Raw genomic sequence first — 17,099 nt, 5'->3', positions numbered from 1 at the left:
AACTAGCCATTTGAAGACTCTCGCCCCTACTTTCCTATATGAACATTTGGCTATGAAATGTACAATATAAGGAAGCAACTCCTTTGATCACCCTTATGAGCCTTGATCACCCCTTATGAGCCCAAGAGTTCCTTCCAAGAAACCTCAATTTACTCAATCATATGGGTTCTCAAAATTAAGCAGTAGAATGGCCAATGGCTGATTGCTCTCTTTTGCCCATTCCACAGCCTCCTAGAGAGAGAAGCCATCATCAAAACTACTCTTGCTCTGCATGAAACCAATTTGAGTCATGTATCAGTTGTGCGAGATAGGTTGGACCCTAAAAAGGTGATTGCCTTGGCTAAGACTTTCAAGATGGTTCGAAGCAAGGTAATCAACCTCCAGTGGGTAAGAAGGTAACCAAAGTCTTATCTCCTCCTTTGGGGATGAGGTGAATACGGCCATTTGAGAGCATAAGGTTTTTGTCATGTCAAAATCCTAGTGAGGTATCTAAATGGCATTGCAACCCCTAAAGAAGAGAGGGTCACTAATTCACTACAAGCATCTGCATAATATGGGATGGAGAGTTTGGTCTATATTAGTGTAGGGCCAGTCCCTCCAAAAGAATCAACAAAATTAGCTGATTAATATGTTTAGAGGCCAAAGAGTGGGGGGGAGAGTGAGCATTGATGTGTGCGCTTTAGGGGAGGGGGGGTGAGGTGGGTGGGTTTAAATCCCTCAATGTGTGCACTTTGTGAGTGAGCTGCTCGTATGGTGTCATATTGGCCCGAATGACTAGCTTCTCTACCTTTAGTTGTCTCACTCTATTTATCAATCATGCCTGTGGGACTAGAGTAAACGAACTGAGAAATGAAAGAGGCACTCCCAACTAGAGTAAGATTATAGCAAGAACGATTTCTTACTATTTCTGCAGATGGGTTTATCAAGATGCCAGCTTACCCAGAGATTCACATCACATGCACTTACAATCTCTTTTCCAAGTAGTGAAAGCTTGGGCCATCGTTTTAGGCTCAAAGGCCACGGCAGAGGACCTGGAATGGCACAACTCTGAAGCAGAAAAGAGAAATCCCCAGATTTTCGTCGAAGCAGCAGCTTCATCTTAATGCCAGAGGCTTAAGCTTGAGAAACTGTATGTGCTTTAGATTGATGATTTTGTCCATTTTGCACAAAAATCCCAAGTATGCAGGATGTAGATACACTTGATCTCATGTAGTTAACACATCTAGCAGATGACCTCAAAATTGATGAGCATTGAAGTGATCAAGCGGACAAGAAGACTACCATGTGTGTGAAAAACTGTGAAAAAAACTCCTTGTTGGTATGCAGCTGTTGGACGGGGGACCTCATTGCACTGTGTGGACTTAGCTGCAAGTGAGAAGGCTGTGAAGGGGAGCAACAGGAGGCAGCTCAGCTCACAACATTGGCAGTGGCAGCCGCCGTCGCCGCCGCCGGTAGCTGAAGCACACCAGTAACAGGTGAAGCAGAGTGGCGAACAGGCAAGTGGAGCAGAGTAGCAACCAGGCAGGAGCTGGGTGGCGAACAGGCGGTTGCCAGTCATGGTGGCCACAAGTGAGCGGCAAGGGGCAAGCGGCAGCCTTGCAGAGTGCTGGCGGAAGAGGGCAGAAATGCCGGCGGCAGCAGTCTTTTGGACACTCACACTGCCCGGCACGGCATCGTCACCGGGGGCTAGGGCTGAGGTGGTGCTCCCAGAACTAGCGCCACCCGAAAAGACCGGCAGCTCTGGGGCGGCAGCATTTTCACACAGAAAACAGAAAGGACTCCTCGCACTGATACCATTTGTGGGTTTCTTTAAGGTTGGCAAATACACAGCCTAAGTTATGGAGGTTCAAACTAAAACATGATGTTGTGTGTAGTAATGAGATAAGGTTAGAGAGATAAGAGAACAAAGCTCAACTGCATTTGCATGTACATTGTGATGCTTGTATTCATTGATTTGAAGCTTACAAGGTACAATGCTTTTATAGGTACAATGCTTTTATGGGCAAAATGCCGTATCTTTCTCAACACACAAACCATGGGGCAAAGCGAGCGTGAGGAAGTGATCTCTGTAGAAATGCATCTTCAATGGGAGCTCCGAAGGTGTGATCCATTTGGCATGTGAAGTGGGTGTAGAGGCTGAGAAGATCTAACCGGATAACCCGGTTGGTGTTCTCATGAGAGAGCCGGAGGAAAGGGGAGTCCAAACTATACTTAAGGGGTGGGAGGCGGCCCATGCGGAGCCCATATCCTGAGAACCAAGGCACTTGTATCTGAGATACATATGATGGTTACACATGCTTCAGCCACACGGCTACCTTGTAACTCAGTATTCACATGAGCTTTTTTTCCTTTCTTTCCATGACTCAGTTGTTGGGGTAAAGGCATTATGCCCACCCTTGTAGTGTGTACAAGCCCATTAGTTATAGTACATAGTACACTTAGTACTTTTAATGTACTAAGTGCACTATGTGTACTAGTGCAATATACATGTGTGATAGGGGAGTCACACACTCAATGCTTGAGTTGACTTAACCCCACAACTCTCTCTCTTCTTCTCTCTGTGTGTTTGTCTCTCACATGAAACCCTAACCCTAATTCTATCTCCCTTCAACTGGTATCAAAGCTTAGGTAGCTGTCTTGATCCTCTCCCTCTTCCCCTCTATGGCTACACCCAGCTCTTCACACAATCCCTCTTTTATGCTGGTCGCAATTCTGCTAGCTCTCTTCTCACAGTCCCGTGTGATCAGCATACTGTCCCGTGTGATCAGTATCAGTACATACTGTCCCGTGTAATCACTGGTCGCACTGTACTTTGCTGCCCAGCAGCTGGGCGTAGGTAGCCAGCAGACGTGGGTTGCCTAGCCAGCAGCGTGGGCTGCTCAGCTGCTGCCCAGCAGGCAGCCACGCTGCCCAACCAGGCAGCGTAGAGGGCTGCCCAGCCATCCGTACCTGCACAGCAGCAGGCGCATCAGCATCAACACACGCACAGCAACGAGCAGCAGCAGCATCATCGTGCAGTACCCTTTTCAGCAGTAGCAGCATCCGATTCAGCAACATCAGCAAGAAGCGCCCCCCCCTTTCTGCAACAGCATCAACACAAAGAAATTCAGCCTGCAAATTGTAGAAAATCAAAAAATTAAGAGGTATTTGCCTTCAATTTTGGGATTTTCCTTGTCAATTATCATCAATTGAGCAGGTACAGGTTGCAATGGCTCAAATTTAAGCACAATTGGCAAAATTGGTGACATTGGTCACATTCTGGGTCAATTGGCAGGACATTGGCCGTTAAAATTTGGGGCTTTTGATGTAATTGTGCCATTGGGCATTCATACATGCTGAATGATGTGAGCAATCTCACATTCGGGCCAAAATTGCAGAAAATTGGAGTGCAAATCAAAGGGCTTTTGTGCCAATTGGGTTGATTTGCATGCATACGCTGGCATTTGATGCTTTGGGCAATGTGTTGATGCATGTCAAGCACTCAATGTGCCTGTAAATCAAGGGGCTTTTATGTATTGGATGTATATGTGGCCAGGGGGAAGCATTGCGAAGACTCTCGATGCCTTCATGTGCGTCAATGTACCATGTATGATCAGAAATTGATCTTAAATCAAGGGGCTTTTCAAGATTTTATGCTTGTTGAGCTTGGCAAAGCAGTAGGCAAGACTTTTATGCCTTGAATCCTCAGAAATCAGCTTGCAGTCAAGGGGCTTTTGCCCAATTTCTGTTCGGGACTGTTGTATGCAGTGGTCGGGACTGTAAAAGTCTGATTTTCACTCATTTGGACAGCCAGGAGAGCATTTATTGCTACTGTACCTGTTGGTACAGATTTGGTACAGCTTTGTACAAGTTTTGGCATGGCTGCACATTGATTTGAGTGACCAAAAGGCTCAATTTCAGCTGCTGTACTTGCCGGTACAGGTTTGGTACATCATTGGTGAGCACTTGGTACTGTTGTACAGTACTTTGGAAGGGGAACAGAGCACATTTAAGGTGCTATCCTAAATCTGCAGCAACCAGATTTTGGTGATTTCATCACATACAGTGGGAGTAGAGTTGCATTTGTGCTTCCGCAGTGGGAGATAAACTTTGGGAGAACAACTGTGAGCACTTTGTGTGCTTTTGGTGCAGTGTTCGCACATTTTGCAGGGAGTCAGGCATTGACAGGTTGCATATTGCTATGGCAACCACAGGTGAGCTCTTCATTGCTTCACATCAAGAAGCTTGAAGGCTCACATAACTATGATATTTGGCAAACCCAGTGCTATAATGTGTTGCTCCAGAAGAAGCAGCACAAGCCTATCAAAGAAAGGGGTGTAATGCCCGCTTCTCTTACTGCTGAAGAGTGGGAAGATATGGATGAGCTGGCAAGATCTACTATCATGTTGTCTGTGTCAGACTCTTTACTTTTCAGCATTCGTGAAGAGAAGACAGCTTGGGGAATGTGGCAAAGACTGCAGGACTTGTATGCCCAGCAAAGTGCCTCAAGCAAAGTCTATTGGTTGAAGAAACTCATAGGTCTTCAGATGAAGGAAGGGGCGTCTATGACAGCCCATCTAAATGAGTTTAATGGTATTGTCAGCCAGGTCATTAATCAAAAGTTGGCAATGGACGATGAGTTCAAAGCCACCTTTCTCTTATGCACTTTGCCAGAGAGTTGGGACACATTCAGAACAGCCACTAGCAATTCGAATGCTATGCTGTCATATGCAAATGTTGAGGGTGCGCTCCTTCAAGAGGAGATGAACAGGAAAAACAACTCTATTGGAAAGTCCAATGCAATGAATGCACGTGGGAGATCCCAGCAAAGGGGTAAAAGCCAAGAACGGGCAAGGAGCAAGTCCCGCTCCAAAAAGGACTTGGAATGCCATTATTGTGGCAAGAAGGGACACATCAAAAAGCAATGCTACAAATGGAAAAATGATCAAAAGGAAAAGGGAAAAGGCAAAGACAAAGACAAAGATGAAGCCAAAGATGTAAAGCCAAAGGGCAAAAGTGGAGTCAAAATTGAAGAAGTCAATGTGTCACATGCAAGTGACAGTGAGGATGAAGCCCTATTCACGTCTTCACTTGATGCCCATTCACTTCTTGCAGGAGATGGTCATGGTATGCACTCATGGATCATTGATTCAGGTGCCTCCTTTCATGTCACAGGTTGCAGAGACTTGTTTGTCAGGTATACTGTTGTCAATGAAGGAGTAGTTTATTTGGGTGATAACTATGCATGCAAGATTCTTGGCAGAGGTGATGTGAGGCTTGTGTTACACCATGCTAATGTAAATACAACCGAGCTGCATGTGGCATAGCCGGTTGGGACACATGAGTGTCAAAGGAATGGAGCAATTGTCTCGTTTGGGTTACTTGCCTTCTCTAAAGTTTTCAAGTTTTCAGTTTTGTGAGCATTGTATATATGGCAGGCAACTCCAGTTCCCCCACAAGAAAGCTCTTGGACAGAAAGATGCTCAGTTAGAGCTTGTGCATACAGATGTATGTGAGATGCCTCAGCTTTCTTTGGGAGAGACAAAATATTTTGTGTCTTTTATAGATGATGCCACACGCAAGGTGTGGGTTTATCCTCTTCGTTTGAAGAGTGATACATTCTCAGTGTTTCAGAAGTTTGTTGCTCTTGTTGAGAATCAAACTGGCAAAACACTGAAGGCTTTGCGTTCCGACAATGGGAGAGTATATGTCCAAACAGTTTCAGGACTTTTGTGATGCTAAAGGCATCAAGAGGGAGCTCTCTACTCCTTATGATCCTCCACAAAACGGGACAGCAGAGAGGATGAACAGGACCATTCAGGAGAAGGTCCGTTCTATGTTGTCACATGCTGCGTTACCTCATGGTTTTTGGGCTAAAGCTGTTATGACAGCCGTTCATCTTATAAACAGGTCACCTAACACGAGGCTTGGTGGGAAAGTGCCAGAGGAAGTATGGACAGGGAAGCCTCCGTCATACAAGCACTTGAGAGTGTTTGGTTGCGTTGCGTACGTGCACATACGCAGGGAAATGCGCACCAAACTTGATCCTAAGTCTCACAGATGCATATTCCTAGGATATGGTGACAGAGGTGAAATGGGGTATAGACTTTGGGATCCAGTGAATAGAAAGATTATACGTAGCAATGATGTCATTTTTGATGAAACATGCATGTATAAGGAGCCTGCAAGGCAACAGGAGCCTAGCAGTCATCTTTGATGATGATGGACATCATGGACAACAACCAAGGGCTGTAAATCAGCCATTATAGCAGAAAAACCAGCCCTTAAATGGTGCTGAAAATGGTCCAAATGGACAGCCAGAGATGGCAGAAGATATCCCTATGGATATCCCATAGTTAGAGGAGATACCGGGCATGATCTTTCAGCCTTATGGCATGGAACAGGAGCCACCAATAGGCGATATGCAGGCTGGACAGCAACCTGCAAATGATGGTCATTGGGTACGGAGGTCCACAAGACCCTCCAGAGCCCCTGACAGGTTTGTTCCAGGGGTTGACTACTTGATGCTCACTGACTGTGGGGAGCCCTCATGTTATAAGGAGGCTTTACAGAGGGCAGACAAGGCTCTTTGGGAGCGTGCTATGAAAACAGAGATGGATTCTCTGCACAAAAATGAAACATGGAAGTTGGTGCATTTGCCTACAGGCAAGAAGGTTTTGCCATGCAAGTGGGTTTACAGGCTCAAAGTTGCACCTGATGCAAAGCCAAGATACAAAGCCAGGTTAGTGGCTAAGGGCTTCAAGCAGGAATATGGTGTGGACTTTGATGAGATCTTCTCTCCAGTGGTTAAAATGACCACACTTAGAACTGTATTAGCTTTGGTTGCACATGATGATCTGGATTTGATTCAGATGGATGTGAAGACTGCTTTTCTTCACGGTGATCTCCATGAGGAGATATATATGCAACAGCCAGAGGGTTATGCAGTGAATGGAAAGGAGAAGCTTGTATGCAAGCTGAAAAAGAGTTTTTATGGGCTCAAATAGGCACCAAGGGAATGGTATCATAAATTTGATACATTCATGAAATCCCAGGATTTCAGGAGAAGTGACATAGATCATTGCTTATACACCAAGAAAGCTTTGGATGGCAGTCTATTGATCCTCATCTTGTATGTTGATGATATGTTGATTGCCGAGAAATCTCGTAAAGAGATGGATGCCTTGAAGAAGAGGCTGTATCAAACCTTTGATATGAAGGATTTGGGTGATGCAAATCACATTTTGGGTATGCAGATACTTCGGGATAGAAATCAGCATGTGTTGTATTTGTCTCAGAAGGAATACATTGGCAAAGTTTTGCAGAGGTTCAATATGGACGGGAGGAAGAAGACTAGTACTCCTTTGCCTCCATATGTGAAACTCAGTGCTATGGACAGCCCACAGTCAGATAGTTGCAGGGCTGATATGGCCAAGATTCCGTATGCTTCAGCTTGTGGCAGTCTCATGTATGCCATGGTTGCTACTAGGCCGGACATTGCATTTGCAGTGGGAGTGGTTTCTAGATACATGGCCAACCCTGGCAAGAAGCATTGGGAAGCAGTGAAAGGTGTCATGAGATACTTGAAGGGCACACAGGATATGTGCATTTGCTTTGGCAAACAGGATGCATTAGTGCATGGTTACACGGATTCAGATTATGCCGGTCATCCAGAAAACCGGAAGTCTACTATCGGTTATGTGTTTACATTCACAGGAGGTGCTGTGTCATGGATATCCAGGATGCAGAAGTGCACTACCTTATCTACTACGGAGGCCGAGTATATTACAGCCACAGAGGCTTGCAAGGAGGCATTATGGCTATCTCGGTTAGTGGTTGATTTGGGTTATATAGGGGATATTCCATTGTTGCATTGTGACAGTCAGAGTGCCATCCAGTTGGCAAAGAATCATGTCTTTCATGCAAAGACGAAGCATGTGGATGTGAAGTATCACTTCATCAGAGAGGTGATAGAGAACAAGCAAATTCAGCTTGTTAAGATTCATACGGATGACAACCCGGCTGATCTGTTGACAAAGAGTTTGCCTCCGGAGCGGTTTGCTCATTGTAGACACTTAATGGGCATTGGATGAGGCCAATTTCAGCCTTGATATGGCCTTGTATATTATCATGTACATGCTGATTTTTCTTTTCCTTCATTTAAGGGCACTTTGCCTTTAAGTGGGAGGTTGTTGGGATAAAGGCATTATGCCCACCCTTGTAGTGTGTACAAGCCCATAAGTTATAGTACATAGTACACTTAGTACTTTTAATGTACTAAGTGCACTATGTGTACTAGTGCAATATACATGTGTGATAGGGGAGTCACACACTCAATGCTTGAGTTGACTTATCCCCACAACTCTCTCTCTTCTTCTCTCTGTGTGTTTTGTCTCTCACATGAAACCCTAACCCTAATTCTATCTCCCTTCATCGGTCACTTCATGGACTTATTGTGATACTTTTTGGTCTAATGGGGTTGGGTTTGGGGGGGCATCCTTGTAAGACTGGAGAATCTCTCAGATCTGGAGCTGCTGTATGGAGGGTCGTCTAGATCTAATTGGCCATAGTTTGTGTATGTACTTGTGCTATAATTCACTCTGATGAAAACAACCCTCCTATTTTGACATCTTTCTAAGTTAAATGATGGACTAAGATGGATATCTATGATAAATCTAACCTCTTGATTGTAAATATCTTTCAGGCTGATGTGGAAACTGATGAGGTTTTTGCACAAATGACTCTACAGCCTGTAAATGGGGTGAGTATTTTGGAGTTTATGAACTTTGGTTATGAGAAGTTCTTTGAGAATGGAGGTTTTTTTTTCCATGTATCTTAAGTTTGAATGCAATTTAGAGTATGAGTAGATATGCTTAAAGTTTCCTTTTCCATTTGCAGAAAGATAAAGACACAGTGTTCCCTGATCTAGGCATTCAGAACAGACAACCGACAGACTTTTTTTGTAAAATATTGACTGCAAGTGATACAAGCACTCATGGAGGCTTTTCCGTGCCACGTCGAGCTGCAGAGAAATTTTTCCCTCCCCTCGTATGTCCTTACAGTCTGAACATATTCTTGATCTAGTCTAAAAGGCCTTTTGGTTCACTCGCAAACTCCATTCATAATTTCATCCAGTGGAACCATGTAATCATTTGTTTTGATCAATCTAAGAGTACATCTTTATGAATTCACACATGCCATGCATTTGTTTAAAAAATTTAGTTAGTTTTTTTGTTTTTTTAGTGCTTCCAAGCCACCATGCATGCTGTTATGCAGCCAATGTAGGAGATATGTATGGACACTATATCAATGAGTTTCGTAAAAGGATGACTCAAGAAAAGGACAAGAACAAGGAGACTAGTAAAGAATCCTGGTAACGTGGCAGATGCATCCAAGGGTAAGCAAGAAAATTCAGCCAACCTTGTGGATGATGATTGGGTGTTTTTGACCATCGAAGAGCTCAATAGTGATGCTTCTGTATCCAGTGATGTATCTCTGAGTATTTCTAAGAAGAGTTCTCCTATTTGGTACATAGACAGTGGTACTACACGTCACTTAATATCTAGGAGTGATGTTTTCAGCTCTATGGAATCTATTTCAAGTCATCGGAGTGTCTCTTGTGTAGATCACTCAACATACCTTGTTAGAGGTATAGACAAGGTGCCTTTGGTATTGACCAATGGGAAGTAGAGTTGCATGAATGATGTGTTATATGTGCCAGGCATAAAGAAGAACTTAGTGTCAATGTCTTCTATTTCCAAGCAACGTATGCATGTGGAGTTTGTGGGTGAGAAGTGTCTCATCAAGGACCCTAACAAAGAGTTACAGATTGTATCCATAAGTTCACTTTGCAACGGTTTGTATAGGTTGGATACCTATGACAAACAAACACATCATGTATGTTCAATTGCATCAGATGTAATTGCAATGAAGGCAGCTGAATTATGGCATGCCAAGTTTATTTCAGAAGTTTGATGCTTTTGCAAAAGCATAATATGGTGGAATGCATGCCTCACAAAGAGATCCCAAATCAATTGGCATAGTTGTGGTCACAATTGAATCAAGTGCTTTAAGAGAGTGGAATAGTAGTAAGCAAGAGAGGGATTAAGCTAATAATACTTGAGATTAACACACTAAATTAAGGGTTTAAGAAAGTTAATTAAACCTTAACGAAAAGAGGGGTGCAGGTCTAGATTTGATGATTGTGTTTGTGAAGGTTGCGTTCTTGGCAAAATACATAGAAAGCCATTCCCAAGAGATGGTTCAGTGAGAGCTAATGGCAAATTACAGCTCATTCATAGTGATGTTTGTGGTCTTATGAGGACACCATCTTTTGGGGGGGCATCTATATTTTGTCACGTTCATGAATGACTACATCAAGTTCACATGGGTGTTTCCCATGAAGGAAAAATCTGAGGTATTCATGCATTTTCAGTGTTATGTAGCTTTGGTTAAGAATGTGACAAGGTGCAAAATGCATACTCTTCGCACATATATAGGAGGTGAATACATGTCAAATGTATTCAAGGACTCTTGCATAAAAAGGGGATTATGCATCAATGTACAACGCCATATGCACCTCAACAAAATGGTCTGGCCGAACGCAAGAATAGATCTTTGATGGAAACAGCTAGATGCATGGTCAAGGTTTGCCACACAAATTTTGGCTTGAGGCAATCTTATGTGCCCTACAATAAGAAGCCAAGAGTGGACTATTTGCGTGTGTTTGCTTGTTTGGCATATGCACATGTACGTCAAGAGAAGAGATCAAAGCTAGATGACAAAGCTATGAAGTGTATCTTTTTGGGCTATAGTAGTAAGAGTGAGGGATAGAGGTTATATGACCTTGCTACTCAATTGCTTACTAGTAAAGATGTTATCTTCGCTGAAAATTCAGGTCAGCCACTCTCTACCACACATAAACAAAGTGTTGGAAGCCCAGAGGAAATGTATCATCAACATGTCACTTATCCACATGCTGAAAATTCTGGACAAAAGAATATAGGACAGCATATGCCTCAGAATGATGTGTAACATCAGCCCATTGAGCAGCCCGAGATGCCTACAGGTGTTGAAGAAGCTATACAAGAAGAGAGGACAGCCATACAAGCGGCTAAATCAGTACCTAGATGCCTATAGGTGTTGAAGAAGCTATACAAGAAGAGAGGACAACCATACAAGTGGCTAAATCAGTCCCTACATGGCTGATATGCACCCTTGAAGATAGCAAACTTTCAGCTCCTTTGGAAAATAGGACAAGGGCAGGAAAAAGACTTGAACCAAGCAGGCATGAGAATGACTTGGGTAGTTTGTATGATTCACATGAGCCAACTTCTTATGAGCAGCCTCAAGGCAATGAACATTGGGAAAAGGCCATGAACGATGGATATAGTGTCATTATCAAAAATGGTACACAGGAACTTGTTGACTTGCCTCCTGGTAAAAATGTTACTAGTACAGAATGGGTGTACAAAGTCAAGCGGAAGCTAGATGGATCTATTGACATATTCAAAGCAAAGCTAGTTGCTAAAGGATATTCTCAAGAGAAGGGGATAGACTGTGAAGAGACTTTTGCCCCTACATCAAAGATGACTACTATCAAGACAGTCATTGCATTGGCAGCGCATCACGGATGGAGTATCCATCAATTGGATATCAAGACGGCATTCTTGAATGGTGATCTTCTAGAAGAGATCTATGTGTGTCTCTTGGCTTTGTGGTTACAGGCCATGAACACAAAGTATGCCTTTTAAAGAAAGCACTTTATGGACTTAATTAGGCACCAAGAGCATGGTAGGCAAAGATCCATGCACATTTGACCAGCCATGGGTTCCAAAATAGTCCAGCTGAAAGTACTCTGTATGTGCACATTGATGGTGCAGACATAGTGGTCATCATACTCTGTTGATGACATAATATTGACTGTGAGTAATCAGCAAAAGATTCCAGATTTTAAAGCTGAATTACATAGAACTTTTGAAGTATCTAATCTTGGCCAGTTGCACTTCTACTTGACAGTGGCATTACAATGTCTCAATCTAAGTATGTAAAAGAGCTCTTGAAGAGGTTTGGCATGGAATATTGCAAACCTATCTCTACTCAAGTTGAGATAGGTATGAGCCTTAGTAGCCATGATGCAAGTGAGCCTTTTGATGCTACTATATCTACAGTCAAACTGTTGGATGCCTCGTATACTTCCGCGACACACGTTCAGATATTTCTTATGGTGTATCCATGTCCAGTAACTTTATGTATAGCCCAAGGATAAAGCATTAGCAACCAATGAAGCAAGTGTTTCGATATCTCCAAGGCACTCAGTCTTATGGGATGTTCTATGCCAGGGGGCTGATTTTCAGCTTTATGCTTACAGCAATTTAGATTGGGCTGGAGACTATGATAATAGATAGTCCACCAGTGGATTTTGTTTCTTGCTAGGCAATTCTTCCATATCTTGGCTTAGCAGTTCATTATCATTACATACGGGAGAGGCTTCATGCAGGGGATATCAATCTTATCTACTGTTTATCATAGGACAACATGGTAGACCTCTTCATCAAGGCCCTTCCTCCAGAGAAGTTCGAAACTTTCTGTAAAGCTTTGGGCTTGAGTCCATTTGGGGATTGATCTATTCTATACATGTATATTTCCACTAAGGGGGGTTTGTAGGGGACATGCACATTAGTAGTGGAAATATATGTATGTGTTAGGGGTTAATAAGTGCACACAAGTTTTTGATGCACCTATAGTTGGTTTATAACTTTAGACTCACCTACACATCTATAGAGACACTTGGCACTTATGGTTTAACCCCATTTGGGCCTATGTGCTTGTAAGTTTTTTACTTTTGCTAAGGTATCACGACCTCTAGGTGAGTCCTCTTCCACCGCCAACCTCTGAGTGTATGCAAGTTGACTGTTGTGTTCCTTTCGTGTGTCTACAAGCTTTCCATTTTGCTGTTATTGCCCTGCACCAACAGCCAATTATGCAGTGGTGTTTGATATTTGACCTTTCCTCCCACCAACGATCTTTGCAACTCCTCATAGACAACTTTTTTTCATCTGCATCATAGGACTAGTTGGCAGGCACTCACAGTTTTGCAGAAGAGTTGGAGTCTTCCTGCAAAGCATATATCTGCAAAAGTTCTTTCCTGATGAGAAGTGAAGAAGATGAAGAAATGAACCTATAAATGCGTCCAACACGACTCTACTCACTTTGTGAAGAAACCATTAAACTCCAAGGGGGGCTTATAATCAAAAGCTCAAAATCAGAAGTGCAAATGTCACATCCTTGAAGTAGCTGGAGATGAAATTACCTGCTCTGTCAGGGTTGTGACAGCTGACTCCTCATCCCACTAACCATCCATGAGACTCTGAAAAGGAAGGATAAGGATGAGGCTGGAGGGAAGGGTGTGTGAACTAGGCTGGAGGGAAGGGTGCGGCAACTGTAGGACCATAGACATTGGTAGAGGAGCAAAATCCTCCAGCATGATCTGTATAGTTAACCATCGGGAGGAGTGGCACAACCAATGATTATGGAGGTCCACCAGGACTGCCTATGGTCAAAGTGCAGACATCCTCTTTGGGCACTCCTTGTGGACACCCTTTTTACGGACTCCTGCATTCTTGGGACTTCACACTTTTGGTGGACATCTGCGGGCATCCAGTTTTGGTGGACATTTGCGGGCATCTACTCTTCACGGACATCCACGCACGCATCTGCGGGCATCCACTCTTGGCAAACATCCATGCGCACACCACATCAATGGGCATTTTCTTTTGGTAGAAACCACTGCAGACCTCCACTCTTGTCGAATACAGGCACATGCAGATGAGTGGTGGACAACCATCATCCAACAGACTTCTGACGGCCGTGCATTGAGTATCTCTATTGAATGGCCTCATCTACCACAAAGCAGCGGTAATCCAAAATGACGGTACTCCTAGTATAACAGATACCCACCACTTGGATGATCCAAAGGGTCAGGGACCCCTTGTACAAAGAGGATAGAACCACGATTTTCCAGGGTGGATGTTTCATTTCTATGCTATCATCACTAGTTGTTGTCAATATTGTCACAATCAGCTAGTTGCCTTTGTGGCCGTCCTCTTGTCATCGTTGTGGTACTCACAGTGCTGTGAGTTGTGATGATTTTCATCAGGGAATGGTTTTGGGTGTTCCAGTGTGTTCCTTGCATTGATTTAAGTGTGGTTGAGTGTTGTTCCATGCTTGTGGGTGTTCCTCATTATTGGATATTCCTTTCTCCAGAGGCCCCCTCTCCACAAGGATGCAGCACAACAAAAAGTCTGGGAGTGCATGCCCAGACATATCACACATGATATGTGTTCTTCATTGGATGCCCCCTTCTCAAAAATGAGTTGGACATGCATTGCAGGCTCTTTCAAAAGGGAAATGCCTAGGGGATGATGGTCTCTCCCCATCCTTCTTTACACACTTTTAGGACCACATTGGGGATGAGACCACTGTTGCTTTACAAGAGATGTGGCATAGTGGTACAATGCCCCTCTTTCTCACGGAGGGTCTTATCCACCTTATCCCAAAAGGTGGGGATAAGACCAGCATCAAGCAATGGAGGCCCATCACTTTATTTGGATCTGCATATAAAATTTTAGCTAAGGCATTGAGTATGAGGTTTCAGCTGGTTCCTCAAAGAATTATTCGGGTTCCTCCAAGGAAGAAGTATATTTGATAATGTCTTCTCATTGTAGAGTGGGCAGAATCTAGCCAACGACCCCTTGTCAGAGTGGATTGGGACTTCTTGGCAGGCACAATGGTACGTATGGGGTTTTGCCAGGATTGGACCAGAGGGGTTTCATGCTTCACAGTTTTGGCATATGGGGGACGTGGTGGGTGCTCTCAGATTCCCCATTCGGTGTGGCAGAGATGCCCTCTAGCTCCCTTACTATACCTCATATTAGCGGAGGCTATGAGCAGGTTCATTCAGGCTACCCCAAGAGTATCAGGCCTCAGATTGCCTCTACATATACAGAGGAAGAGTTATTAGACTCGGAGGTAGCATATGATACCGGAGGCCTCGCATGCATGTCTTTGTGCCTTCCAAACAGCCTTGGAGATGTTTTGTTTGACAGTAGGAGCCACCATTAATTGGCACAAGTCGGTGGGATTTTGGAACAGTGATTCTTCGCAGGCAGATTTGGATGTGGGGTTTACTTGGGTGGAGAGAGAATGCATTGCCAATTACCTTGGCTGCCTGGTTGGCATTAACATCTCCCCGACACAACAGTTTGTGTCTCATGTTTTGTTTGGCAGTAGGAGCCACCATTAATTGGCACAAGTCATTGGAATTTGGGATCGGTGATTCTTCACAGGCAGATTTGGATGTGGGGTTTACTTGGATGGAGAGAGGATGCATTGCCAAATACCTTGGCTACCTCGTTGGCATTAACATCTCCCCTGCACAACAGTTTGCGTATGTGCTCACGAGCATTAAAAGAAAACTTCAGCATTGGAGTAGTAGGAAGCTTGATTTGGCAGCTAGAGCTTTGGTGGTTAACCAAGTTTTGCTGGCCACTGCTTGGTTTAAGACCCATTCGAGAGCAGATGAATTTTGCCTGTTTGTAAGAAAACACGATGAAAGTTTCTTTAAAGTGGAACAAGTGCAGCCAAGGTTGTACGCATTCTCATGAATGATTACCAAAAGCAAGTATTCCACAAAGGGAAGTGTAAATATTTCTTACCTACTCCATTTTATTTCAGCTAATCTTGACTAGTAAATAATTTTTTGGTACACTTGCTGATAGAACTCAACCGCTTGTTGAAGGTCTACTGTTACTTTGGGATCTTTTCAAACCACGATGTTGAGGAGCTTGATACATATTGGCCACTATAAATACACATGTCCCAACTCTAAACACTGAAAGATTTTATTTTCAAAAGAGAACCCATTTTATTAGGGATCAGCTCCACCACTCTGTTGTTGGGTGGATGAGTAGGGGGTGTGGGGGATAGAGTTGTATTCTTATGGTACAGGAACTTGATGATGTATTATGTGCCAGAACTAGCAAGCTACTTGCTGTGGCCACACTTGAAATGTGGTCCTTGGTTCCAGAGGGGGCACTTGTATCTCGGTTTGAGCTAGAATCCTGCCCTCTGTGGCTGGCTCTGGCATTCTCTTTCATGCGCAAGCACAGTCGATTATCGGTCAGGATGGTGTTGGTTTTCTCTTCAGAAGGGTAAGGATTCTTCTTTGGCAAATCAGTCAGCATTCCCCCTTTGATTGAGCAACCCACAGACAAAAGAAAAGGAAGAGGGGGACGTGCATACCCTTCAGATAGGACAGCTAGGGAGAATTTCTTACTAACTCTTAAAGCTAGAGACTCCTGCTATGAGGATGAGTTTGAGAGACACAATTCCATTCTCCTGGTTCAACCAGAGAATTGTCAATTGAATCCATGCCAGGAGAGTCAGCCACATCCTAGCGATACGCCTTGACGTCCCATACCACCAAACCACCAAACCACCTGCCTACAGTTACCCTTGGCCCTAAGGTCTCCCGCCTTGGTAGATGACTCCACCGCGAGGATTCGACATAAAAACAATCATAAGTGAGCCCAGGACTCTCTTATCAAGTGATAACCAGTTTATTTTTGGCCAACATCTTTTATTGTGAGCCCTTGCCCGGGACAAATCAGTAAGGGATCCACTCTAGAGGGTCATGGTCAAGTGTGCATGTCCCGCACATCAAGTCAATGCATGTCCAGCATGTTACATACCTAAAGCTAATCCTCGGGATTAGTGGCCTAATCTAGCAAGGTTAGGGGAGCCTTGGGATTAGGAGAAAGCAAGCTAATAAGAGCCGGCTAAGGTTATTATTAATAAATCCATGTGTATTGGCTATATACTAGCAGAGGGCACCATGTAAGTGAAACATGGGTTATTATTGTCATGGAGTTGTGGGAGTTAGACCTTCACTCCTAGCTTTGAACCATCCACGCTGACATGGAGTTGTGGGTGTTAAGACCTTTGAACCAGACCTTCGCCCCTAGCTTAGAGGATGGTTCGAAGCATAAAACCTATGGTTGGGATGTCACAATCCTCAAGAGATCTGTGCCGTGCGGAAGGAATTCTTGGGGCATGATGGA

At 43.9% G+C, this 17,099-nt stretch overlaps 1 protein-coding gene across 3 annotated transcripts in view; it reads left to right on the top strand.

Moving 5' to 3' along the window:
* The window catches only part of LOC147627874 (auxin response factor 12-like), a 106,666-nt gene that overhangs the window by 40,280 nt on the left and 49,287 nt on the right, over positions 1-17,099 (top strand). For 2 of the 3 annotated variants that reach the window (XM_086814849.1, XM_086814847.1), the window contains exons 5-6: positions 8,684-8,740; positions 8,878-9,027. In XM_086814849.1, coding sequence (XP_086670975.1) covers positions 8,684-8,740; positions 8,878-9,027 — 207 coding nt within the window. Of the gene's footprint in view, positions 1-8,683; positions 8,741-8,877; positions 9,028-17,099 lie in introns of those variants that run through there. The other variant, XM_086814850.1, reaches the window with a different exon arrangement.

Source organism: Cibotium barometz, chromosome 20, assembly GCF_041138505.1.
Source record: "Cibotium barometz isolate CiBa-2024 chromosome 20, ASM4113850v1, whole genome shotgun sequence".
In the NCBI taxonomy this organism is placed as follows: domain Eukaryota; kingdom Viridiplantae; phylum Streptophyta; class Polypodiopsida; order Cyatheales; family Cibotiaceae; genus Cibotium; species Cibotium barometz.
This window is presented reverse-complemented; position numbering and strand designations above follow the sequence as displayed.